The sequence below is a fragment of the Pseudorasbora parva genome, chromosome 5 (genome assembly GCF_024679245.1).
Source record: "Pseudorasbora parva isolate DD20220531a chromosome 5, ASM2467924v1, whole genome shotgun sequence".
Taxonomy (NCBI): domain Eukaryota; kingdom Metazoa; phylum Chordata; class Actinopteri; order Cypriniformes; family Gobionidae; genus Pseudorasbora; species Pseudorasbora parva.
The window spans coordinates 37,370,588-37,396,413 of NC_090176.1; the positions used below are offsets into that span (position 1 = coordinate 37,370,588).

Here is a 25,826-nt window from a genome sequence, read left to right on the forward strand (position 1 = left end):
TGGCTATTTCTGAAGCAAATTCCCACCACTCCATCCTTTCCCTAATCCTGGCCCCATACCCCAAATCCCGACATGAAATAAAACTTAATGAGGCAAAAATATTGTAGACCCTTAAAAAAAAAATCTAGAGTGCGTAGAACGTTAACAAACCAAAACGTGGGCTAATATTACACTTCATAATACAATACATACATCCTTTTCCAGCCCCATGCAACCATTTAAGTGTGCGTGGCATGGTCCAAAAGAAAGAAAAAGCACACTTCAATTAAAGCATGTCCCTGTGACAATGTAGCCAAGCAGATTTTTCACTTATTTAAAATGTGATCACAAGAAGACAATAAAATGTACAATCCAGCTAAAATCTCTACATGAGAGAGAGGTCAAAGTCAATGTTTGGAATCCAGAAACCGTCTCTCTGTTAAAATTTCCATGCACTACATAGATACAGCTAACTTCTGCCTTAATTCAATACATATTACACATAAAATAAAAACATTCATTTCTTATCTCTGGTATTTTTTACGGTGTCCTTTTTTTTTTTTTTTAAATGTGTGTTTTTTTAATGTTTGTTTTTTTACACAAAAAGAAAACCTGAATGAAACATTTATTGATGAGTACATTATTCTGCATCTGGTTTGCGGTTAGAGCCTCATGTAGCCAAACACAGCGCCGCATCATCTGAGTGCCAAGAAAAAAGGAAGGAGGGAGAAAGAGGAAGGAAACGTGCAAACAAAAGCAGAGACGTAAGTGCTTAAAGAAATTTCTGAAGGGGAACAAAAATGGTCAAGTGAGAGAGGAGAGAGAGAAAAAAAATTTGATTTGAGAATCATGGGTAAGTTAGAAGGAAAGGCGTGCATGGGTAAAGAGAACAGAGCAGAAGACGCCTCATTCACCACACTTTGCTGTGACGGACAAGCATGTGAGCGCACAGATGGACCGTCGTACTGACAGATGGCTGAATGGGCAGCAATGATACATCACTTTTCTGTGCAAGCCGATTGAGCGTTCATTCGATTGGGTGAAATGGTCAGGTGATGGAAGCCACTCTCATCTCCATGGAAACAGAGCTGATCAATAGTGTGTATGAGGGATCAGTCTGCATTCTCTGTCCTGATGCAGTGAGGTGATGGTGCTGATGGTGTTGGTGATCGGGAGTGCGGGGATCTGAAGTGGTTCTTTAGTTCTGCATCTGCTCGAAGAACTTGTAGGTGGGGTTCTCATAGCCGTTCTGCTGCATCTTAGTGAGATGGCGTTCCTCAGGGGTCACCGCTGCATCAACCTGATATTAAAAATATATTTTGCTCATTAAATGCGTTCCCCTCTCATTTCCAGCAGTTATTCTAGCATTTGTATATACTATTAAAGTATTCATTACTATTATGTAATATATTCAATATCAGCATGATGGAGTTTGTGTCAAAAACTTTTTACAGTGCTTGTATTAGTTAGAATGTCGATAAGAATAGTTTTCTGTGATTCTTTTATGTTCAACATAAGAAAGACACGGAGATGAGTAAATGTTGATAGAATTTTCCTTTTTAGGTGAACTACCTATTTAACTACCTTTAAGATAAATGTTAACATGTGGCCCCTAAAAGCACTAGACAAGTGGCCCCTGCCTGGCCCCCCCAGTTACCGTGGTCTAGAACCGCCACTGCAAACAGCACATTCAGAGGCTGAGTATGAACGCAGCCGCTCTGAGATACTGGAAGAAACAAATAACCTGCACGCATTTAAATAATTAAACCACTGCGCTTCACTCTGAAACCCAGTGCATATATTTATTATTTAATCGTGACAACCCTAATCACCTTCAGTTTTACTTTCTGAGGATCAATTATCATATGCAGTAAAAGACTAATGCAAGCACTGTAAAAAGGTTTTGACACAAACTCCATAATGCTGAAATTGAAGATGGCTTTTCACCTTGACAAGAAATATCGGCACATTTTAACATTTGTCACACCCCTAGTGGATAAAGGATTTTAGTGGATAAAGTTTATAACGTAAGTTTGGGAGGACATGGTTCATAAAATCCAGCCAATCAAGCTTCAAGGTTATATAAACAGCAGTCTATAAACAGCAAACCGCTGGCTGAACGTCTGATGCATATGGCACACTGGAAACATCTGATTGGACAAATTCTACTGGATGTCCGGGAGACTTGCATGTTGCATTCTTTAAAGGGTTAGTTCACCCAAAAATGAAAATTTCTATCAATAATTACTTACCATAATGCCGTTTGACACCTGTAAGACCTCATTTCCTCTTACAGTGATTCAGCGTAGTGATTCATGATTTCGATCACGTGCCAACCTGCTGAAATCGCATGACGTTGGCGATCCGAATCATGAAGCGATTCACTGATTCATAACTGCTCAAATCTTTGTTTTGAAAATCGGCCCATCACTATGTCGTTATTTAGTTCTTGTTTTTTGTGCACAAACTATTCTCGTTGCTTCATAAAATTATTGTAGAATCACTGTAGTGAGATGGGCTTTGTAACGACGTCTTTAGTGCCTTTTATGGATCTTGAGAGAGGAAATGACATTGGTTTCAATGGAGGCCTGATCTGAGCCATTGGATTTCAACAAAAATATCTTCATTTGTGTTCCGAAGGACAACGGAGGTCTTATGGGTGTGGAACAACATTAGGGTAAGTAATTAAAGACTGATTTTTCATTTTCGGGTGAACTAACCATTTAATGCTCCGCCAGGAAGATGCTGTGATACCAAACCCCCTCATGGAAAGAAGAACTCTGTCGTGTTTACAACTGTGACAATGAGCAGGATCAACTACACGCTGGATTTTCAAAAGAATGTATGTAAAGGTTGTGGCATAGACTCTTTAAAATATGTCCAGTTTTTCACACCAATCTGTTATTGTATGGACATTGATGTTACATTTTCACAACCCTAAATATGAGGTGGCACAAAGTGAACTTGTGATTCGTTGCTTTACATGTCAGTCAGATGGCCTCTGGGCGGTCCTCGGCCAAAGAAAGCTGCTATGGAGTCCAGACCTTCTGCCGTCAGTCTGAAGGTCTGGCTACACGAGACTATATAAGCAGTAACTAAGCCTACCTTCCTCCGATGACATTTCTCCAGCATCCCTCCTCCTCCCCTTCTCCATTTTTAGACCTACATTTGTCATCCTATGTGTTACTCAAGGGGAAATCTGAGTAATACATAGGATCACAAATGTAGGCCTAAACCTGTAGAAGAGGAGGAGGAGGAGGAAGGATGCTGGAGAAATGTCATTGGAGGAAGGTAGGTTAGGCTGCCTAATCCCACATTCAGACTACACCACGTTTTTGTCATCCCACCTAAAAAAATGAAAGAACCTGACCCATTTTCCTCTCTGATTATACGATCAAGTGAACACTGAAATAGCAATTTCTAGGTAATTAAATATTTTAGCACAAACAACAAAATGTATTTTTTGATTGATGTTTCTCACCTCAATAACTCCATGGTGAATGGATGTGTACTGCTTCTTCCTTAGCATAACAAGGGTGATTACAATGACAGTAGCAATGACAACTCCACCCACCATCAGCCCAATGATCGCCCCCTTATTAGAGCCCATGTCTTCTGCAAGGAACATCTGATTCAACACAAACACAACAGTTACTTTTTGCATTTGAAATATTATATATATATATATATATATATATATATATATATATATATATATATATATATATATATATATATATATATATATATATATATATATAGTGAAATATTTCTGTAAATTGTTTTACCAGTCTCTTGTCACGAACATCATAACCAGCGTTGTGTCTTTCCTCAATATCCAGCCGAACCTTTGGAATCTCTTAAAAGTACACACATATGAACATATTTTTGAGATATCTGTTATTGAAGTCAAGCAATTTTTATATAGCCTTTTATACAATACACATTTTTCTGTCTAGCTGTATCAAAGCAGCTTTCCAGTGATAAACAGGAACATAACGATTAATGACGCAAACTTTACAGCAGAATGTTTGATAAAGCAGGTCTTAAAAGTGCCGTTATATGAACTGAACATGTTGTTTCAGTTCATTTCAATATTTAACAAAACAATTAAACGGAGCAGTTTCTGAAAATAACAAGTACACACTTACCGGGTCTTGTTGGCAGACCTCTATCTGGAATTGGACGGGCATCTACGGGTTCAACTGAACACGGAAAAAAGCCAATCAGTCATTTAAATCCAGTATTTGTTAATTAATTACACTACTGCTGAAAAGTTTTGGGTTGGTAAGATTTTTAAAAATGTTTTTAAAGAACCAAGGCTGCGTTTTTTTTAAATGAAAAAATAAATACATAAATTACAGTAAAAAAAGTAATTTTGTGAAATATTATTACAATTTAAAGGAACTGTGTGTAAGAAATGTATTTCAATTAATCATAAAATGGCCCTGATTTGTCACTAGATATTAAGAAATCATGTTAATTTCAAATACTTATATCACTGACAACAGTAGTCCGGACAGGATATTGTCATTTAAAAGTTGTTGTTGCAGCCCTCAACTGATGTTGATGTTGACATGTTGTGTTTTGGTCTGAAGGTCCACCCTCCACCTATCGACCAATCACGAAGTCAGTAGTGTTTCGGCATCCGGGTTGCCAGCTCTGCTCTAGTTACCACAGCTGCAGCTAAAAAACATTCCTGCTGGATCCTGCAGCCTATCTGGCAACCTCGAGTCAGGGGGGAGGGGGATAGTGATTGCAGTGCCAGTTTTGGCCACAATCTTACATACACTTCCTTTAAATTAACTGTTTTCTATTTTAATATATTACATTTATTTTTGTGTCAAAACCTTTTTACAGTGCTTGTATTAGTTAGAATGTCGGTAAGAATACCGTTTAGTTAGAAAACCATTTCAGAGCTTCTTCTATGTTCAAAAAAAGAAAGACATGGGGGTGTGTAAACGGTGAGTAAATTGACTAACTGTGGAAACCATGATACATTGTTAAAATGACAAAAACAATTCTTACCAAACTTTTGAGCAGCAGTGTATAATTGTTTATGATTGGTTACCCAACATCTGTTCATAATGACCATGAAAATGGGCCTTTTAAAGTTTTGCAGTTCTTGTCCTGGCATTATATGTGCCAATGTTTACCATGGTTGTCAGTGTTGGCCTGGTTGAAGCTTTCGGGGTGGATGAAGCCCAGCCCGTCCTGCTCTGGTGGCAGGATGTCCAGAGGGGTGGTGCTGTCAGGCAGGTCTGGCATCAGGGCGTCGTTCCCGTAACTAACCCTCATCTTACTCTGGAGAGATGACAGCTGTTGGGTGACTTCCGCCTGATCATGCTGAACCAGCAGTGCTGAGAAAGTTTAATAGAGCCAGTTTGAAACTTGTTCATTTAATGATATGACAGTAAACTCAACACTAGATAAAGCACTTCACACTCACCCACTTGGTCCTGGATTTCAGCAGCCACTTGTGGCACCTTGTAGAGGTATGCCAAGGACTGGTTCATGCGTTCCTCAATAACACGCAGGTGGGTCATCACCTAGGATCACAAGGGGTTAGACTGAAGTTTGAAGTTTCTATTCATTTTATATCAAAATTCAGGACAGAAAAACTTGACATAAGCTTACAAATGGTCGAATCTGGGACGCCTTCTTCGGATCCACCTCCCGCACATGCTCAAAGTGTTTGAGAGTGTGCTGCCTGTCTTTCTGCTCCGCTCGAATGTACTTCTTCAACAGATTGAGAACCTGCCGAGGCTGTACGAGATGGGACGCAGGTTTAGCTGCTGCCATTTATCCATTACTCAGATATTAGATTAGAAGATACAGGCAAAGAAATTATACAAATTACTACTGTAAACATGTGCAAGCCATGGTTGTGTGCATATACCCGAGGCTGGTCCGACTGAAGGGTGCTAAGGTAGCTTTCCAGAGCCTGACGACGACGGTCGTTCAGCAGAGCTTCCACTCGTGCCATGTGAGTTTCTACCAGCTGCTGTCTCTCCCCAGCCGCCTCTTTCTCCAACGCCTCCACCTTCTCCTGGAAGCGCTATAGATACACATATTAACATAAAGCCAGAAGCTGTTTATTAATCCTGAAGGATAATATTACGTGCCTTTCAATCCCCTTGAAAATCGCTCCTCCACTTTATGCTTTACTACTGAATCTAAATGCATTTGGACCGCAACCCTGCTAAGTGCTTTTATATAACAGGTTCACAAACCGCTACTTTATATTAATAATAAACTATGTTTGCTTTCTGCCATTCACCGCTTATGAATCATCAGCCAACATATCTCATTCACATTTATTAAGGTTACCTGAATTATGGTCTTCTTATCAGCTCGAGGAAGATTCTTCGCCTGTCTCTCTGCCTCCTCCCATTCCCTCATTACCTGAAGAGAGATAAGAGACATGGAAAGATAAGGAAATAGCATCATTAGATACATTCTCAACACTTATTTATAAACACTTAACTTACTTTTTTTTTGGACATGTACAATGGTAAAATATAAATAGGTTATATATGACATTATAATATATATATAACATAAATATTTAAATAAAAATACTAAACAATTTTTGCCTTTTATTTAAATAAAAAACTCTTCTCTGAATGTGTATCTTTAACTTTACATTGCCACATATAATTACGCTTTAAAGTTTTTAACAAACAATTTTCAAGAATGCTTCATCAACGCATTCGGCTCCGAAGTAAATGACAACAGTGTGTGGCGATTTCTTCTGCTTTATAACCGCGGGGCGGGGTGTGATATGCTAAGCACATTGGCCCATTGGCCTGTACGTCGAACGTGACTGACTGAAAGGGAACAAACAATCACTCTTTTAAAATATACACAGACATTGACACATACATACATATATATATACATACATACATACATACATACATACATATATATATATTTTTTTGTTGTTGTGTAAAATAAGCTGCCCCAGTGCTATAACTGCACTATACCACTCTACTCAGGTTCCCACCTCTGACATTTTCTCTCTGTGTTTGGCCTCCAGGCTCTCCTTTGCCTTCTGGAAGCGGGTGTGCTCATTCGTATCTCCTGGAGCTTCCAGGTAACGATCCACAGCATCAGCAGGGCTCGGAGCAATGGTTGGCACTAGAGAGAGTGAGAAGTCTTGTTCAGTGAGTGTCAAAAAAAAAACACACATAAAAGTGAGCCAGAGAATCTTCCTTACGGCAAAGAGAGAAGACTCCTGGGAAAGAACAGCTAGCTCAGATGCAGGTTAAAATTGGTTAGCAAAGACAGAAACATTTTTGTGAGATTACTAGTGCTAAAGGTTGCTACACTGCATGTTTTAGAGTTTTCATGCTGGAAAATCATCCATTATGGTAGATCTGTGGATGTGCAATGACCCCAAAAAGTGTTGACACTTAAGAAAATAAATGAATGTCACTGTATTAAGTATAAAATATCATATATGAAGCATGTGCACACAAATTATGCTAGACTTTGTAATAATGTGCATCAATTAAAGGGATAGTTTACCCCATCTTGGATGCCCAGGGGGTAAGCAGATACACATCAAATGTTAATTTATGGCTGACCTAACCCTTTAATAATCCAAAATTAAAAACTATTAAAAGAGTTTTCAATTACTTACACTTTAAGTATACAAGACTTTTGTTTTAACCAGTTTCTCTATCGTTTTAGCATTTTAAACCTAACATTTTATTAACAATTTGTAATGCAGTAAATTTTTTAATTATGGCTTAAGTGTCCGTACACTTTTTTTCGGTCACGCTGTACATGTGGGGGTGTGAGAGCTGTATTTCTAAGTGTGTGTTCTGCAGCAGCTCTTCTGAAGCTGCTGTGACACTTTCTGACAGCGAGCATGCGGGAACAGCCAGACTGGCTGTGAGGAATATGCCCTGTCAGAATGAGGGCTGCTCCGCTGTCAGTTTCGCACAGAGTCCAGCATTGTGCTTAACCGTGCGGAAACCGCCCGCTGAACCGCTGCCGCAGACTGGTCTGACCAGAGGCTGACTGCAGCTCCGATACTGGCCCACACACAGAGATAAACACAAACGGAGAGAGGAAATGGGGGAGGTACATACAGAAGTGCAGTGTTCAGCAGGTTAAGAAATACATATACTGACATGCAGGTGCACTAAAAACAGACAAAAGCACAAACTAACATTCACGCTATCAAATATGGCAGTATCTAGAGTGTATATCAAACACTGTAGTACAGTATGGAAAACGTTGCCCATCATAAAGATTGATTAAATAAATGAATAAATTTAGAAAAGAACATATAAAAAATACAATTAAATTTTAACTGAGGATTAAACTAAATATGTAATACTACAATATGTCTTTACCTACTACTATTTTTATCAAAATAATGGTTAGTTCATTCAGTAGAGAATTTGTTAATCCAGACTCAAGAGAATTTTTGAACAACTCATTAAACAAACAAGCTCCTAAGATTTATTTGTGCATGAATCAAACTACACTGGTTGTGCAGTTTGTTTTTGTATGCAGCTAGCAAAGACAATATAATAAAAAGACATGGGGAGTGGGACAGATTTATTAACAGCTTGCACCAGTGCAAACCCTCTTTCGGTGTTAAAAAACTACTGTCAGGATTTACCAAAGATACTTAGTGAAAAATGAGCGCTGAAAAGGTGTGGACACTGTAATTTGTGTGAATGACCTTATTGCATATGCATTTGTAGGAGTTCCCTATATATCAGAGCCAAAATTTATAGGAGGAGAGGTTTGTGCTAGTCATTGTACTGGTATTTACGCCATTATTTACCGCCCAAAACACGTCTTAAACCAGGTGCTGATTTGCGCTGTTTTTGGTAGATTGCATTGGTAATTATGGAAATAGTCCAGCAATGTCTGTGTTCTTTCATTTGCTCGTCATCAGTAGATCAAGCACAGAATATTTGCTTTTTTATCTATTGTGCTCTCATGCTAATTTGCTCTGTTAAGTAAATCTGGCCTATGGTCTTTTGTATTATTTTACGGTCTCCAGTTAAGGGACAGGAAGTATGAACAAAATCCAATATCACACTATAAGTAATGTTAACTCACATCCATTATCTATCTATCTATCTATCTATCTATCTATCTATCTATCTATCTATCTATCTATCTATCTATCTATCTATCTATCTATCTATCTATCTATCTATCTATCTATCTATCTATCTATCTATCTATCTATCTATCTATCTATCTATCTATCTATCTATCTATCTATCTATCTATCTATCTATCTATCTATCTATCTATGATTGTCATGAGTTAACTCGCGATTAATCGCAATTTAATCACACATTTTTAGCAATCGTAAATGTATCTTGAATTAAGTTTTTAATACTCTAATCAACATGGGTTATATATATATATATATATATATATAGAGAGAGAGAGAGAGAGAGAGAGAGAGAGAGAGAGAGAGATTATATTACATATACGCTATACGCTGCACTTTCTTGCTCTCTCATCTCTCCGATAGTGCGGTGAAACACAAACCCACCTCTGTGCACACACTTATTTATTTTCCTCCGGATGAATATTATTGGTGTTACAGGGCTTGAATTTCGTCATTTGAGTGCACATTGTGCATCATTTTACACATTCCCACTGATTTTGTGCGCACAGACATCTGCATTTTGGATACATTCATACATAATGCACGTCTGGGCGAGTATTTACGTAAAAACACAGTCATTCATGTTTTTAAATGCATGCGCAAAAAAATGCATCTGTAACAGTATAATGGATCTGTGTGTCAGGTCTTAAAGCGACAGCAGCCTAATATAAAAATATCTATATGGCAGTTTTTCCCCATGGTATTAATGTCAAAATTGTAAGTCAGTGAAGTGAGTTTGCCAGTGAAACTACTGTGTGGCTAATAACTTTAGAAAACCACTAGCCACAGAGGCTAGTGAGCAAAAAAGTTAATGTCAAGCCCCGCTTACAATTCAGATTTTAATATCACAACAATGTTATCTATTTTAACATGGTGCTGCAGATTAAGGAAACACAGATGGAGAGATTGTGAAAAGTTCCAGTGCGCTCGGATAAGACAGCAGGAGGTTAAACTAAAAGAACTAGGTGCTCTGCCTGTACAGTCACCTCACAGAGACCTGTAATCCATGCGGGCTAAAGCATCCAGCCATCTGCTGAGCTTGTAAGTTTAGCACGAATGAAGCGAAGAAAGTGAGAAAGAGACGATGTGCTGGTTAGCAGAGATGAACTTCCTCTCAGGAGACGTCTGGACTTACACACACTGCTGCTGCAGACAGCCATGCAGTACTCCTCTGATTCAAAGTTATTGCGGTTTCCCCCGCAGCCCCCAAATATGAAGGGGGCGCATCGGCCCGTCTCCACCACAAAATACCAGCGGGGCAGCTTGTCATGGCATGGCCCAGACCGTGCAGGGGCCCAGCACACCGCTAATGGAGAAGAGACACTCTTTGATTTGTTTAAATGTTCAAATGTAACATTTTGCACAAGTTGTGCCTGTCCTGTGCATTGTAGGAACTACATAGTGATGTTTCAAACATGTCATGTAAGGTTGTTTTTTTCATTTCGTTTGGATACTGTAAAATGACAACATATGGAAACAGAAATCTTACCTCTCACAACCTCCTCTATAGACTCTGTTGTGGTAGTTGTGGTGGTTGTCATTGCAACGTTGGAGGTCTGCTCACTGGTGTCTTGTTCGTCGGTTGTGTCTTCATCGTCATCCTCCTCGTCTTCATCATCTTCACCGTCACCATCTTCATCGTTGTCCCATACTTCCTCTTCCTCATTGTTGATGTCGTCATCATCTTCAGTCACAGCGGGCTCAGGTTTAGTGGGGGCCTGTTCTCTCAGCACGCTGTGATGGAAAAATGTATGAAGATCACGACATATACAAGTCTTAGGCTGCATTGAAAACGTAGGATTCAAAATATGATTTAAAACAGGAAATGCACAGATTTTTAGGAGTGTGAAAAATATAAAACAAAGAACTATACAATATGGACATGAAATATTTAAGTTTCAGCACACTTTTCTATATAATTTATTTGTCAAGTTATTAATCAAATTAGAAAGATTGTGAAATTGATCATGTGAACTCCTTTGCATAGATGGACAGATGTTTTTCTTCAATTAAAGGACATGTTAAATACGGCAAAAAAATTCAATGTTTCAACTAAAATACAAAAAGGGGCAAAAATATTATACACAAAAAAATATTTTGCATTTAGCCCAAATGTATTTTGAGGAATGTATTTTATTGCCCCTTTATCTCTTCCTATGTTGCTGTTTGGTCATTTTTAAACTATGACCACATTGGAAAATAATTGGAAGTTCTAGTGGAAGTGTTTGGTACTGCGCCTAAACAAAATCTACCTCAAGATATCAACCTCAAATTTGGAACACAACTTGTTTAGATTCATGGCATATATTTTATTTTTCAGTTTTAGCGTAAAACATATTTTGGAAAATATATATTTCATATATATATCCTATTCAATTTTATAATCAAAGCCTTAATCCATATTTATCTTCCTATATTATTATAATGATTCTTTCCAGTTCTGATTTTGCTTTATGTTTCTTGTTTTCTAATAATAATAATAATAATAATAATACATTTTATTTAATGGTGCCTTTCATGAACCCAAGGTTACCTCACAATAAAAAAAACATTTTTTAAAGTGTATATTTGGTCTCTGAGGAAACAAGGTGTCGTGTGTTTGGATTTTGGAGGTATCACACACCCCTAAAATGTTAGGAGTGCAGAAACAGTGTTTGCTTCCACTTAGCAAACAATGTTTGCTTCCAGATATGAAATATGGATTTGTCTATCATTTAATTTATTATATTTTATTCATTTTATATTTCCTTTTACTGAAACACTAAAGAGTCAAGATGAACATTGCCTGTACTATTGTCTGTACCTCTCACTGAGAAAAAGCACAGGTTATCAGTATGTTTTGGTTAAGAACTGGAGCTTAATCAGTTCCAACCTTGGAGATACTGTGTACTGTGTGCAATATTCTGTGTTACAGATCAGTGTTGAGATGGTGTACAATGGGCACCCTAAGCGATAGGTGGACTTGTTGTTCTAGGCAAGCTGGCGCCTGCTCCAGACCTGGAAGGTCACTACGGGCCTAATTCCGGGGTAAAAGCGTCAACAAGTGACATGACTATGGAGACGTGCATCAGATTAACTGATAATGTGTGGGAATTTACGATGACTGTGCCTTATCTATGAGCCAATCAGAACCATCAACATTGCAGTAATGACGTGGATAGACCTTAAAAACAGTATAACAGTTGGGACAATTGTATGTACGATAGGGCGAGGCAACGAAATGGGGAGAGAGGGAGCGCGGCCTACGAACTCCTTGTGAGACTTGAAGCTGGCTTCTGCTGTAAAAACGGCAAACAATTCTTAAGTAAATCTTTCTTTTAATTAATTATACTCCTGACTCTTATGCCTGGTTCAGACTACAAGATATTTTTGTCTGTTACGATAGTTACTGTGTCAGATTACGCAATTTTTTACTCCTAAAATCTCGTCGTGTCCTGGACTAGAAACATGTCAGACTACACGTTGCTCCTCGACCAATCATCGCTTGTTGTCACGACGTGCGTGATGTCTGAAGCAGCGTGTTTTGGCTGTTTTATGTTTAGAAAAGCTCAAAAATAAAAAGAAAACCCAACAAAGGACATGTTCCTGGCTTGCTGAAAGCTTGCCACCACAACGTATTTGTAAAACATCTTTTAAGCTTAGATTCCAGTAACGTGTTCCTGAAGGGCTTCCGCTATCGTTCGGCAGCATTTTTCTTATTTGGTTGTGGTAGTCCGTCGATGACACATCGTACAGGCAGGAATACTGTTGCCACAACTCCACGAACCTTTCCTCCGTTTTATAATTCCACCTAAAGTTAGCTGCTCCGTCATCTCTCATGCGTTTCGCCGTGTTTGAAAGCTGTGTACGGAAACTGTCTGTGCTCCGGTTGGTCAGCGTCACACGTGACGGAACCCGTCGTGAAGGACCGCAAAAAAAATTAAACATGCTAGTCTTTCTGTCATGACGTCGTGAACTATCGCAGACGCGGATTCGGTTGTCGTACACTATGACACACTATACGAGATAAAACGATCGATTCTTGCGTCCCGACGTCCATTATCGTTTACGAATCCCTACGACACCTTACGTCAAACAGATCGTGCCAAATTCGGGCTAATATCGTGTAGTCTGAACCAGGCATTAGTCTTCATTTTTCACAACTTGTCTTGTGTCATAAGCTATATATATTTATTATTATTATTTTTTTAATTAATTTATTTATGTTTCACTTAAAAAAACTTGTGTTTGCCTTAAAAAAAAGACCAAACTTACGTGATCCAAAGCATACAAGATTTATGACAGTTTAAGTTTAAATTTAACTTTCAGGTCTATGTTCAAAAAATGATTGACAGGTAATATGGATCATAACTTTTCCATAAATATAATTTAGTACCATAACACCCCCCCCCCCCAATTATTATTTTTTTTTTTAACAAAGTACATTTTCAAATAAAAAATATTTAGTGTTTTTTAAAACATTTATTTAGCATATATTCTGACCCATGTGACTCATATGGGACGCTTTTTATATTTCTCAAATCATGCTGGAGAAAATAATGATCAGGTTTTACACAAACTAATAAAAATAAAATATTTTTTTTACTAGTGGTCTCAGAATGAAGTGTCAATAATAATACTTGTGTTTGTGTACCTGCTGTCAGTATACTCGGCTTCTGCGCCGCCCCACCACACATCTGAGTTGGCCTCCTCCTGCTCCTCGCTGTCTAACTCCTTATGCTCCTCCATGGGGCAGCACACAAACTCTACACCACGGAAACGGTCGATGCCACACGGCAGCAGCATGCCGTAGTCATGGAGATTCATGGAACGATCACCGCAGGACTGCAGAGGGGCAGCCAAAGGGAACGTGTGAGCGAAACGAAAGCGAGAGAAGTATAAGGTGCTGAGTCATTATAGAGCTATAAGTAGAATGCTTTCGTGGGTTAGACAGAAATGAATTATACATCCTATTCAATCATAATCTGCCTGAACCGTTACTTAACATGGATGTCTAGATGTTTAGTGTGTTTTAATAAAAGAATATGATTAACAAAATATGTTTGGGGATATGATTTTATACTTTTCATGGATACCTAATATAGGAACTGGTTCCAGTTCTGGAGGTGCCTGATCTGGATCCGGCTTTTTCTGAGACTGATTACAGCTGCGTACGGTTTTAAAACTTTGTAAAAAAGTAAAGTAAATGTCATGTGGTGGGACCTCTGACCTCTTTGGCCACCGTGTGCCAGTGCAAATGACTCTCGCACATGTCCATTCGCTCCTGGTGCAGGAACTTGCACTTGTCTGGTACGAGAAGGGCGTCGCTTACAAACTCTCCAACTAATGAAAACACACAAAAATGCTGACATGTAACTTGCAGGTTAAAATACCCTTAGCAAATGTTGTGTTTTGATGAATCTCATCTTATCTGATGTGGAAGGTTGATAGGAAATCACACAACAGCCACACTAAAAGCATTAGTATAACATCCCACAAATCCAGGTTAATACCCCTGGATTGGCGGGGTACTGATGTAATCATCACATTGAAGGATAGTTTAAAGTAAACACGCATATGTACCCAAGCAGCGGTAAGGGACCACAATGTGCGTGTGACTGCGGCACTGGCGGCGACCCATTTTGCACCAGTTCTGGATACTGACGGGCTGGTTGGCCTCCACTACGTTAGTGATCTGGAGGTCTGGATATACCTGTGGGAGTCAAGACAAGGTACAAATTACCAGCTGTTCTTGAGGTCAATAGCAAAACCATTGGCAATCCAATCAAAAAAAAAATCACTTGCATAATCTGACCTATTTCCAAGGCAAACAGGTTATTCAATGAGAGAAAAGAAAGAAGGGCCTTTATTTGATCTATTGGTTATCACAAGTGATTGATGGTGAAATCTTTGAAACACACACACACACACACACACACACACACACACACACACACACACACACACACACACACACACACACACACACACACACACACACACACACACACACACACACACACACACACACACACACACACACACACACACACACATATATAAAAATATTTTTTTCTTTCTTTTTTTCTTTTTCTTTTCTGAAATAAATAAATAATAATGATTTAAAGGCACAATATGTAAGATTTACCCCCCCCCATCTCACATTCCTTGCAGTTAATTAAAGGGGTGATGAATTGAGAAATTTACTTTCCCTTGAGCTTTTGATATATAAAAGGTCATGTTAATATAAGAATATCCTGTAAGTTTCAGAGCTGAAAACTTCCTTGTTAGTCAAAGAAAAAGCTTTTTATAGACACCAGGCTCAGCAAACGGTCCTGTGCTTCATTCTTACGTCATAGCACTACGAAACACAAACCTCTACAGCGCGTCTAATCCAGTAGCCCCGCCCACCAACTCATGGAGGGCTTGTGCTAGCTAGCCAACAACAATAAACATGCCGAGGAAGATAGCAAGACATTGGGCTATTCCTGGTTGTGGAAGAACACAGTCGCTGCATAAGCTTCCTTCAGATCCTAATATTAGGAATGAGTGGTTGAACTTTATTTTTTATGAAGTTCCAGCTCACGTGGGGAAGACATGTTCACTTAATTTCACTGCGGAATCTTTTGTAAAAAAATGTCTGGCCAATGCTAGATTTTGATCCGACAGGAATGGTGCAACACAATTATGTGAGTAAAACGTGTTTTTATATGTAATAGTATTGCATTGTTATAGATCGTTTTGCTTATGTGTACATGTCTAACAGAGCATAACTTTAGCACGCTGGACTCAGACACGTATGGGCCATCGCTCGCAAAGCCCGGCAGGCCGATGAATCTCATAAAATTCCGTTCTTGATCTGTGTTGTTGTCTCTCCAGTCTCGACTTGACATTTGAAGGGCGGCACGCATGCGCACGCAGTTCGCGCTTATATCGACCGATCTAGTGGGCTATCAGTAATATAAAAATAATAGTCCAATCATTCGCGGGTGGATGAGAAATAAATCATTGTGTTTGTTTGATAAAGACGTTTACGAGCCCTGTGATCGAGATAATCATTCCGGTTGCCGCTTCTCCCTCAATCTCTCCTCTCCCTTGTGAACTGACAAGGAAGCAGAAGCTCATTAAATATGCAAATCTTATCCAATCCTAGCTGTGGGCGTTTACTTCCAAGTCTCCAGTGCTTCATGCCCACCAAAACCCAGTGTTCTGGAGAGAGCATCAAAACCAGTGTAGAAAATAGCCTATTACTTATTAGTTATGATGTTTTAAATGTAAAAAACACACAAACATCATTAGTTGACCTCAGAAAACAGTATAATTTTTTTTAAAAAGCCAGTTCATGACACCTTTAAATAAAATAGTGTGAACAAATCTAATTCATTACCCCATCCATGAACATGATTCATGAATTTCATCTCTTGCAAAGCGTCATCAAGGTTTGCCTTTGTTATTGTTCTGAAAATGCAATCTCTGGCGGTGAAAACATACATATTGTACCTTTAAAAATGAAATAACCTTCTCCCCTATCACAAGCAGGAGATAATTTTACACTGTAAAAAATTATTTAGAAAAAAAGTTACCTGGTTGCCTTAAAATTTTGAGTTCATTGAAATTAAAATTTTGAGTTAATACAATGAAATTTTTTTGAGATTCGAGAACCTTTATTAAAAGATTATTAAAAGATTTTGTAAGCATATTGGGTAATAATGTGTGTGTTATTTCTGATGACGCAGTGAAACATGCCAAATAGTACTATTTTCATGATATATCACATTTTATATGTGGTTCAGATAAAAAAATATTTTGAGTTTCTATTTATTAAACTAATTTCCTTCATTGTATCAACTCAAATTTTTAATTTCAATAAACTCAAAATTTTAAGGCAACCAGGTTACTTACTTTTTTAAGTTAAAACAAACAAAAACCACCACAAATTTTTTACAGTGTAATTATTCCTAAAAATAACTGTTTATCACCAAGGCTGCATTTATTTAATCAACAACTAGATTTTAATTTAATATATTGTTGATAGTCACTACTCCAGTTTTCAGTGTCGCATGATCCTTCAGAAACCATTCTAATATGCTGATTTTAGAGAAACATATATTATTATTATGTTGAAAACGGTTTTGCTGCTTAATATTTTTTGCGGAATCTGCAAAACATTTTCCAGGATTCTGTTAGTCATTAATTTAAAATGTTAACAGTTTTAACATTATACATGTTGTCTTTACTGTCACATTTGATCAATTTAATGCATCCTTGCTGAACAAATAACAGTTGAGTATATTAGGGTTACATCGGCTAACTGCAACATTGCTACTCAGACAGCAGCATCAGCCTTTGACAAACTCATATCAGTCGACCACTAAATAGCACTTGACATGCTTATGTAATACTCAGAAGCCATTTTGGCAATTAATTACTGTGATTGTCATTATATAATTGACTTTAATTACTAAAGCCATCCCGATACAATAATGTTTTACAATGTGTGTAAGCTATTGACAGCTAACAGAGAACTCATTCAATTTGCTCGTCTCGTTTTATATCTTTTCTCTTTCATTACCTCTTGGCAGTACTGAAGGATGCCCTCTTTGGTGCCGATGCAGCTCTTGGTGCCAGTTGGATCCTGCTCCCACTTGCCACTCTGGACGTTGATATGCATGTTGAGTTTCCCACAGAACATGGCCACCTGGGGCTCCGCCAACAAGCCCACTGAGTCATCCGATGGCACCTGCCAACAGCACAATCAGCGGGAACATGAGGAACCATTATCACATAAGCCTATGATCTTCAGATGGGGGCTTTTCTCAGCAAATATTGATGTTTACGATCAACTGTGATTAACTTGATTAAGTAAGCAGCATGCCATTTAATTAATTTGATTACAGAGACAGGATGACAATAAAAAGAGGAAAAACTGCAAATGTTTGGTGAAGCACGAGGATTCAACAATTCATCTGATAGCATCTGAGATATAGATAACAGCAGGTTTGCTCATCTTTTTAGAACACTAAAACATTACAATATCCAAGAGCCATGCTCTTTTGGGTTCACTGAGAGAGGGTATCCATATTGTTTGACTTACAGATACAAGGAAAAGGACTTTGAATCTACAAACAAACATGTTAAGTGAACAATATGGCACCAAATGTTGTCCCAACTAGCCAAACAGAAAGTCGACTGGATGTTGGGCAATGTTGGGCTTTGCGTTCTCAGAAAGCACTGTGGTGTGAATGAATTATGTAGCGACTGTTATCAGGTTATTTGCTGTACTGTTAGCTGGCTTTATTTATGCTGTTGTGGCTGTTTTTGTTTTCCCTGCTAGCAGTGTTAAAATTATACTAAAGCTTTTAGTGGGTAAGCAAGTGTTAGAAAACATCTGGTATTCAATAAAATATTGAATACTATATAAATATGTATAAACTTTATATACACTACCGTTCAAAAGTTGGGGTCTGTTAGATTTTTGAATGCATCCTTGTTGAGTAAAGCTTCAATTTCTTAAATAGACGTTACTTAATATCCCCCAAACTTTTAAATGGTATGATAACACTTTACAATAAGGTTCATTAGTTAACATGAACTAATAATGAACTGCATTTATAAAGCATTTATTTATCTTTGTTAATGTTAATTTCAACATTTACTAATACATTATTCAAATCTTGTTAACATTAGTTAATGACCTGTGAACAAACCATGAACAGCTGGATTTTTTATTAACTAACCTTAACAAAGATGAACAAATACAGCAACAAATGTACTGCTTATGGTTAGCTCATGTTAGTTAATACATTAACTAATGTTAACTAATGAAACCTTATTGTAAACGGTTACCGAATACATTTCTCTTCATTTCCAACATAAAATTATGATAACTATGGAGGATTTGTTTTCCTCCATACTAAACCACAACCCCAGTATCTCAAACAATGTTGACTATATTTATGTTCTTACTCGTTATTTGAACAATAAGGTTCATGTGTAAAGTGTTGAGGGCCTATGTTTGTGTCTTATTAAAAGGTGAATAATCAAAATAATTTCACTCTTTTTGGCTAAACTGTAAAGCTACAAGCGACTCAATTGAAAGTGAAAACTGTCTATATCTGACAAATGCTTGTAAACAAACATTAATCTTTTAGAGCCATAATACCAGTTATGTAATGTACAACATAAAACATTACTGTCTTATTTGATCAGGGTTAAAATCCCTGAATACAATCTAATCTCTTAAAGGGGTGGGGGGTGGGTATATAAAAATTATAGAAAGGTATGAGTTTGGGGTTAAAGCATTTTTGAGGTCCTGAAAATTACTGGAAGGAAAACATATTTGTAGAAGACACACAATTCATAGTCAGTGAGAGAGAGAATAATGCTGGTCCTCTTTTGTATGTCTTTGGCCTGGCCTCGACCCAGTGAGTCACAAAGGTCCCTTACAACCAGACCCACCCTGTCTGTTTAACTGAGCATGAGGAATTATGGGACTGTTGTGTTTTCCCCCTTTTGTCCTGGGTAACAAACAGTGGAAATGCTTTTTTTTTCTTTTTAACCCTTAAACAGATGGCTTGGTGGTTACAGTGCAATAAAACATCTCTATGCTGTAGGGCAATTTAAAACAGAATACTGTAATTATGCTGGCCACAGTACAGTAGTTAGCTCTTTAGGAAAAACATGTGTTATACATGGTCTGCATAACTACTGCAATAAGCTGCATGTTTTCAGCTATAGTTCGGTTTACATGAGATCATTTCCATCAATGCAAAACATAAGAAATGCTTTAAAAACTGACACAGCACCACTTGTGAAAGCTATTCATCTGTGAATATCAGTGTCCCGAATTAGTGTCTCAGTCAGGTTGTCATAGCAGTTCAGGATCCACATTAGTGCAAAATGGAAATGTGCACCTTTCAACAGCCATTCAGCTCTGGCTTAATCTTGAAGGCTGTCAAAAATCAATGAGGTAGTTTTGTACCACTCAAAAACATAATATAAAACCGACCATGTTTACATGTTCCACTGACATTTTCCAGTCAAACAAAGGAAGCCCTTTTTCAGATAGAGGCTACCATAAAACAGATTTACCAATTATAAGCAAAATAAGCAAGAGACCTTTCAGGCAAAACAGCTTGTTCATGGTTATGGAGACCAGTAAAGAGGTGACAACACAAACTCTTAGTGCTTGTTTTGGCCCACATGCCTACAAATAACACCTTTTACTGGAAAAAGCTTGAGGCCGGGGCCTAATTTCTTGTAAGTCATTAAATAATTTGCACTCTGGCCGGTACAACTTAACTTAAATTGTCATTTGACATGTCTACAGCACAAACATCCACACTTATTTATCCAATTTTGAAGACCCAATAAAATCACTATATAGAGTCACTATTAAGGAATACAGCAGCAGCACATGACCTTTGAGCTAACATGCATGGAATAAGACCCACAAACTTGATTTTAGTCAGCTGTTGTGAAATAATTGTGATTGGAAATCAATAATGTGAAAAATAATGATAGTACCTACCTATGTGTTTTTGCTGATATATTATTCTAATACCAATCCAAACAGGAAGGTTATTAAAATTAACCCTAAAATAAGCATTCCTAGAACGTTAGGAAACAAAATTACCAGAGGGGAACCATGTCAAACCTTTTTGGGGAGATTTGATACCCTACGAAAATACATAGCCTACTGATTTGTAACTGAAATTTTATCATTCATTTTTGAATAATGTTGAAATAATTGTCATATTGGGGAGTCACACCCCTAAAGCCTCCCGGTTATTTACACCATTATACAGATAGCACAAGTACATCTGTATGATGTCTGCTTAAAATCTGTTAATCTGGAAAGCATCTGCTGTGAAAAAAACATCCGATAAACATAGAAAAAGCAGTTTAACATAGAGTCTAAATCTTAAACATCTTCTAAATGTCTATATGACATCTAACAGGATACAGCATATTGCAGATGAGCAAACATTCTAAAAAAGTATCTTGCAGATTTAAATGGAGACATCAAATAGACGTCTCCGAGATCTATTTGTGCTATCTAACACCACATCTATAAATGAAGACCTGAAAAAAATTGCTGTGTATTGAGGTGTCAATAAACTCCACATCCAAGTACCACCATTACAATAATCTGTGCATGCAAAGAACATGTCGTGCAGATCCTTGTCTGCTAGTGAGAGTGAGTTAAAGATGTTACATCCACAGCAGATTTTGCCTTTACAACGTTTGGATAAAAAAAAGGAAAAAACGAAACACCGCAGTTCATGGACGCCATCTTGCTTCTGTCAACTAACATCATTTTATAGGCCTAATATTCCTCACAAAATCTCTTCACTATGAATAAGTCCTACATCATTTAAGCACCATGCCTACATAACAAAGCAAATTGCTTCATAAACCCTTGTATGAATAATAGATGCGCAAAAGGCGTCGCAGAGCGTTGTCCTCTGATGCTTGGATGGTTAAGGACTGGAGGGCCGACGGATTGCTGCCACAGCATTTATTCGCCCAAAATGGAGCTCTGCAATCTAGCAAACCAGCCAATGTTTTTATAATTATTTTCTTCGTGTAAATAAAATGTCTATATGCTAATTGCAGGGGGTGAGAGAATGCGTTCTTTAACACATGTCCCCTTGACAAAGAGCTGTCAGTCACTGATGTTTACATGATTCCACCAGCCGCATCTGCATGACATGAGCTCATATAACTCCAATCCGCGTTTATTTGCTCCAACGTAAAAACACATTACGGTACAGCATCATAAAAATCGCCATATCAGCGTTTTCCACAGTGCAGTTCTGTCAATGCCACGTTTCACCTTCGAATGTGACGCTAATGTTTTATACGAAGCTGTACAAATGACCCCCAGATATTTAAACAAAGCTGTCATAAGTTACTAAATATGCCACAATGATGCGCGTCTTAATGTATCACTTTCACCCGATACAGTTCGCCCGCTTTGCCAAATAGTGTAAACCTGCAGGCGTCGGATCCTGCATGCACCGAGCCTCCACCCAACACTTTTTTATTGTTCTAAAACACCGATGGACAAGAAAACCAACTGCATGCGAGAGAAGTAGGCTATCATACTAAAATACGCAACTGACAATCACGCAGCACTCAAAATGTCTGTCTGCATCCGTGTCATGCTCTTGCTTTGCGTTTTTCCCATTCGCTCCCAGGCCGTCCTTTAAAGTATGGAGGAGAATCCAGCTCCTTCTCGATTACACAATTCTTACCTCGATGGCGAGCGACAAAGTCGTCAGAATTAACAGCAGGAATGCCGTACGGTCCATCTCCATGGCCGTGTTCCCAAGCGCAGCACGTCCTGATGGATAAATGTCCTGAGCGGATCAGGGGTTTTCTGTCGCGATTTTCAGCTCCGTGTTCCCCTATCGTCTGTGCTGGTTGTGCTTTGTGAGAATGCGCGAGTGCACACAGCTGCTCCAGGGAAAGTCAGCTGACCAAACGTCTGGAGAGTGTGAAAGAGAAGGGAGTTATAGATTGAAGGTGGTCAGCGAGGAAACCGCAGAATTGACCGATACATCAAAACACTGGGATGAATGAACAGCAAAGCAGATACAATCGCAAAGCTTGTTTGAGAGCTGAATTTCGACTTGCATCATTTTGGTGTAACGTGCCGGTAGAAGTAATTAATTTATATAGCAAATTCAAAGCCACTAAATATTTCCCCCCGTTTTTTTAATAGCCTCGACCAGTCCCAAATGAGGTCAAAGAAAAAGCTTGGAATATTATTAGTGTAGGCTTTTTTAACAGGTCAGATTAAGTTACCTGTACCTTTAGGGATACAACAGCTTGTCACTGGGGCAGTAAAAGGACATCTTTGAAAAAAACATTTTTTTTTAAACCACAAAAATGTTCATTGTAGTACCTGGGTACATATTTTGGTAGCGTTTAAGAGTAAAAAAAAGGTACAAATATGTTCCTTTAAGGGTACTCCCCCAGCGACAAGCAGTTGCACCTTTAAAGGTACACTTTTGACACCCTTTTTCTCTGTGTGTAGCATGATCTGCCTGGCCCAGTTGTGTCCCACATCCCATACGTCATCTTATGGCCCTCATAACGAATGACGATGATGAGTGTGGCTGGCAATAGGAGACATATCTAGGCCTCATCTGGGCCAAATATGGCACATATGGCTCAGTTCTGGCAGCCAGAGCCAGAGGTCACATGGGCCACATCTGGGACCAGGGGCGTCACTAGCAATTTTGGGCCCTATAAGAATATGAGGTTTGGCCCCCAATCAGAGCCGGCCTTTCCATTAGGCAATATAGGCGGTCGCCTAGGGCCCCGCCTTATCTTGAGGGGCCCCTCAATCTTAAGATCTTTTTTCTTTTTTACTCCATTGGGGCCAATTTTTATGATCTTGCCTAGGGCCCCACACCCTCACGGGCCGGCACTGCCCCCAATCGTACTAAATGTAAATCGTACTAAACTAAAATGTTATGTTCAGACTGGGACTTGAACTCAGGTCCGCCGGCATAAGAGTCGAACAAGGAGGCTAAAGGCTGCAACCTTTAATCTCAGTCGCTAGAGCGTCTCTTGATGTTAGAGGAGTAAGGGTTAACTCGCACTACTACTAAATGTAAATCGTACTAAACTAAAATGTTATGTTCAGACTGGGACTTGAACTCAGGTCCGCCGGCATAAGAGTCGAACAAGGCCTCTGTTACACAAACATACAGGCCAACCTATAGCAATCCAAAATTGTTTTCAGCCATTTAATTACACAACTCAAACAAAAGTTTGAGAACGGTATGATTTTTAAAATGTTTTTAAATAAGTCTCGTCTGCTCACCAAGGCTGCATTTATGTTTTAAACATACAAAACAGCTGTAATATTTTGAAATATTATTCAAATGTAAAATTCCTGTGATTTATCATCATTACTCCAGTCTTCAGTGTCACACGATCCTTCACAAATCACTCTAATATGATGATTTGCTGCTCAAGAAGCATTAATGATTATTAGCAATGTTCAAATTAGTTTTATTAGTGTAAAACATTTTTTAGGATTATTTGATGAATAGAAAGTTCAACCGAACAACATTTTTTAAATAGAAAACTTTTCTAACATTGTACTGCCGTTCAAAAGTTTTTGGTCAGTACGTTTTTTTTTTTTTTTAAATTCTTTTTGAGAAAGAACTTAAATAAATTAATAAATTAATTCAGCAAGGATGCATTAAATTGATCAAGTGGCAGTATAGACATTTATAATGTTGCAAAAGCTTTATATTTCAGATAAATGCCGTTCTTTTGAATTTTATATTCATTTAATTATCCTGAGAAAACTTTTCAACAATGATAATAATCATAAATAATTGTTGATCATCAAATCCTCATATTAGAATCATTTCTGAAGGATTACGTGACTATTGAGACTGGAGTAATGAGGATAAATTCACCTTTGATCACAGGAATAAAATAATTTTTTAATATATTCAAATAGGAAAAAAAGTTATTTTATATTGTAAAAATATTACACAACAATACAGTTTTACTGTATTTAGATCAAATAAATGCAGCATTGTTGAGCAGAAGATTCTTACAAAACCATTTGAAAAATCTTACCGTTCTCAAGCTTTTGACCCGTATATCTGTGTTAAATAGCACAAGAGGTTCTTCTCATCTCCATCACCTTCTCCTTCCTTCCTGACCTCCATATTCCCCTTTGCAAACTGATAGTTTCTGTCCCTTGTTTAACTTCTATTGCAACACAGCTGTTTAATTAGCTAACTTACACATCTCATCTTGCACTTTGTGACTGTTAACTGAAGCGTTGCGCTGGAATTCGAGCTCAGCAGAAGCTTCTTTTTTTTTGTGTGTGTGTGTGCCAGAAATGCAGAAATAAGACATAATTTTGTTTTACTTGTTACTCTGGTAGATTATAAATTTACACTTTACATTAAATTACTAGTACTGTTACTACTAATAAAACCGATCTCTGGGGGCCCCAAAAGTGCATGGGCCCTTAGAATCACCCTAATGTTAGCTGCTTACATACACTTATTGTGAACGTTTCTAATACAAATAATTTTTAATTGAAAATGTTCTTCTTCTGGTTTACACATCCAACATTAAGTATAGCCGCCAATTTAAATTGGGATGTTACAATGTTGTTTTATAATGTCATACTTACCATTTATCTGACAGTTTAAATTTTTTCATACATAAAAATGGATGAATTTTAGGAAGGGGAGGTTCATTATAGCTGGGGATCCTTGGGATCATAAAGTTTGAAAACCCATGCCTTACATTAAAGGTACATATTAGTACCTTTCTGGTTTTGTACTTTAGTGACAACAATGTACCTTTTTTTTCTGACAGTTTAGCTAACTCCAGCATATACATGTCAGGTGCTAAAAGCAGAAATAATTAGTTATAGAATAGGTCTTCTTGAAATGTTTTATTAAATAGCTAATACCCTTTTGCTGAAGTGATTATCAAAATTAAATATTACTTAAAAAAAAAAATCATAAAATATTATGCCAACAGTGTCAACGAACTTTATTTCATGCGCAAAAACAATAGGAAAGCCAAAAAGTGAATAAGGCGCAGAAAGGGAATTTAAAGGCCTCTAGCGCCATCTTATGGAGTTTACGGAACAATGCATTGGAAATCTTGTTCATCTTGTCCGGTCTGGGTTTTTCCCAATTTAAAAATCGCTGCTCAG

General features: G+C 37.9%; 1 protein-coding gene across 2 annotated transcripts; it reads right to left on the minus strand.

Annotated features, from left to right (window-relative positions):
• Positions 1-530: 530 nt before the first annotated feature.
• On the minus strand, positions 531-22,595 carry appb (amyloid beta (A4) precursor protein b). 2 transcript variants are annotated; one of them, XM_067444201.1, is made up of 17 exons: positions 22,372-22,595; positions 17,685-17,852; positions 14,696-14,825; positions 14,343-14,455; positions 13,767-13,957; positions 10,623-10,867; positions 10,269-10,439; positions 6,989-7,122; positions 6,310-6,384; positions 5,879-6,037; positions 5,617-5,745; positions 5,429-5,528; positions 5,136-5,339; positions 4,131-4,184; positions 3,768-3,838; positions 3,461-3,607; positions 531-1,279 (listed from the first exon to the last, which is right to left on the minus strand). In XM_067444201.1, exons 1-17 carry the CDS (start codon positions 22,432-22,434, stop codon positions 1,178-1,180), a joined length of 2,256 nt encoding a protein of 751 aa, XP_067300302.1. In that variant the 5' UTR covers positions 22,435-22,595; the 3' UTR covers positions 531-1,177. The 2 variants fall into 2 exon arrangements, with proteins under 2 accessions (XP_067300302.1, XP_067300303.1); XM_067444202.1 differs by lacking the exon at positions 10,269-10,439 and having other exon boundaries at positions 22,372-22,591.
• Positions 22,596-25,826: the final 3,231 nt, after the last annotated feature.

Excerpts from the sequence above, each read along its gene's own strand:
- appb (XM_067444201.1), bottom strand. The coding sequence starts at position 22,434 with ATGGAGATGGACCGTACGGCATTCCTGCTGTTAATTCTGACGACTTTG. Across the intron at positions 5,529-5,616 it reads CGTCCCAGATTCGACCATTT|GTGATGACCCACCTGCGTGT; the intron begins GTAAGCTTATGT and ends TTGTGATCCTAG. Across the intron at positions 1,280-3,460 it reads TTCACCATGGAGTTATTGAG|GTTGATGCAGCGGTGACCCC; the intron begins GTGAGAAACATC and ends TTTTAATATCAG.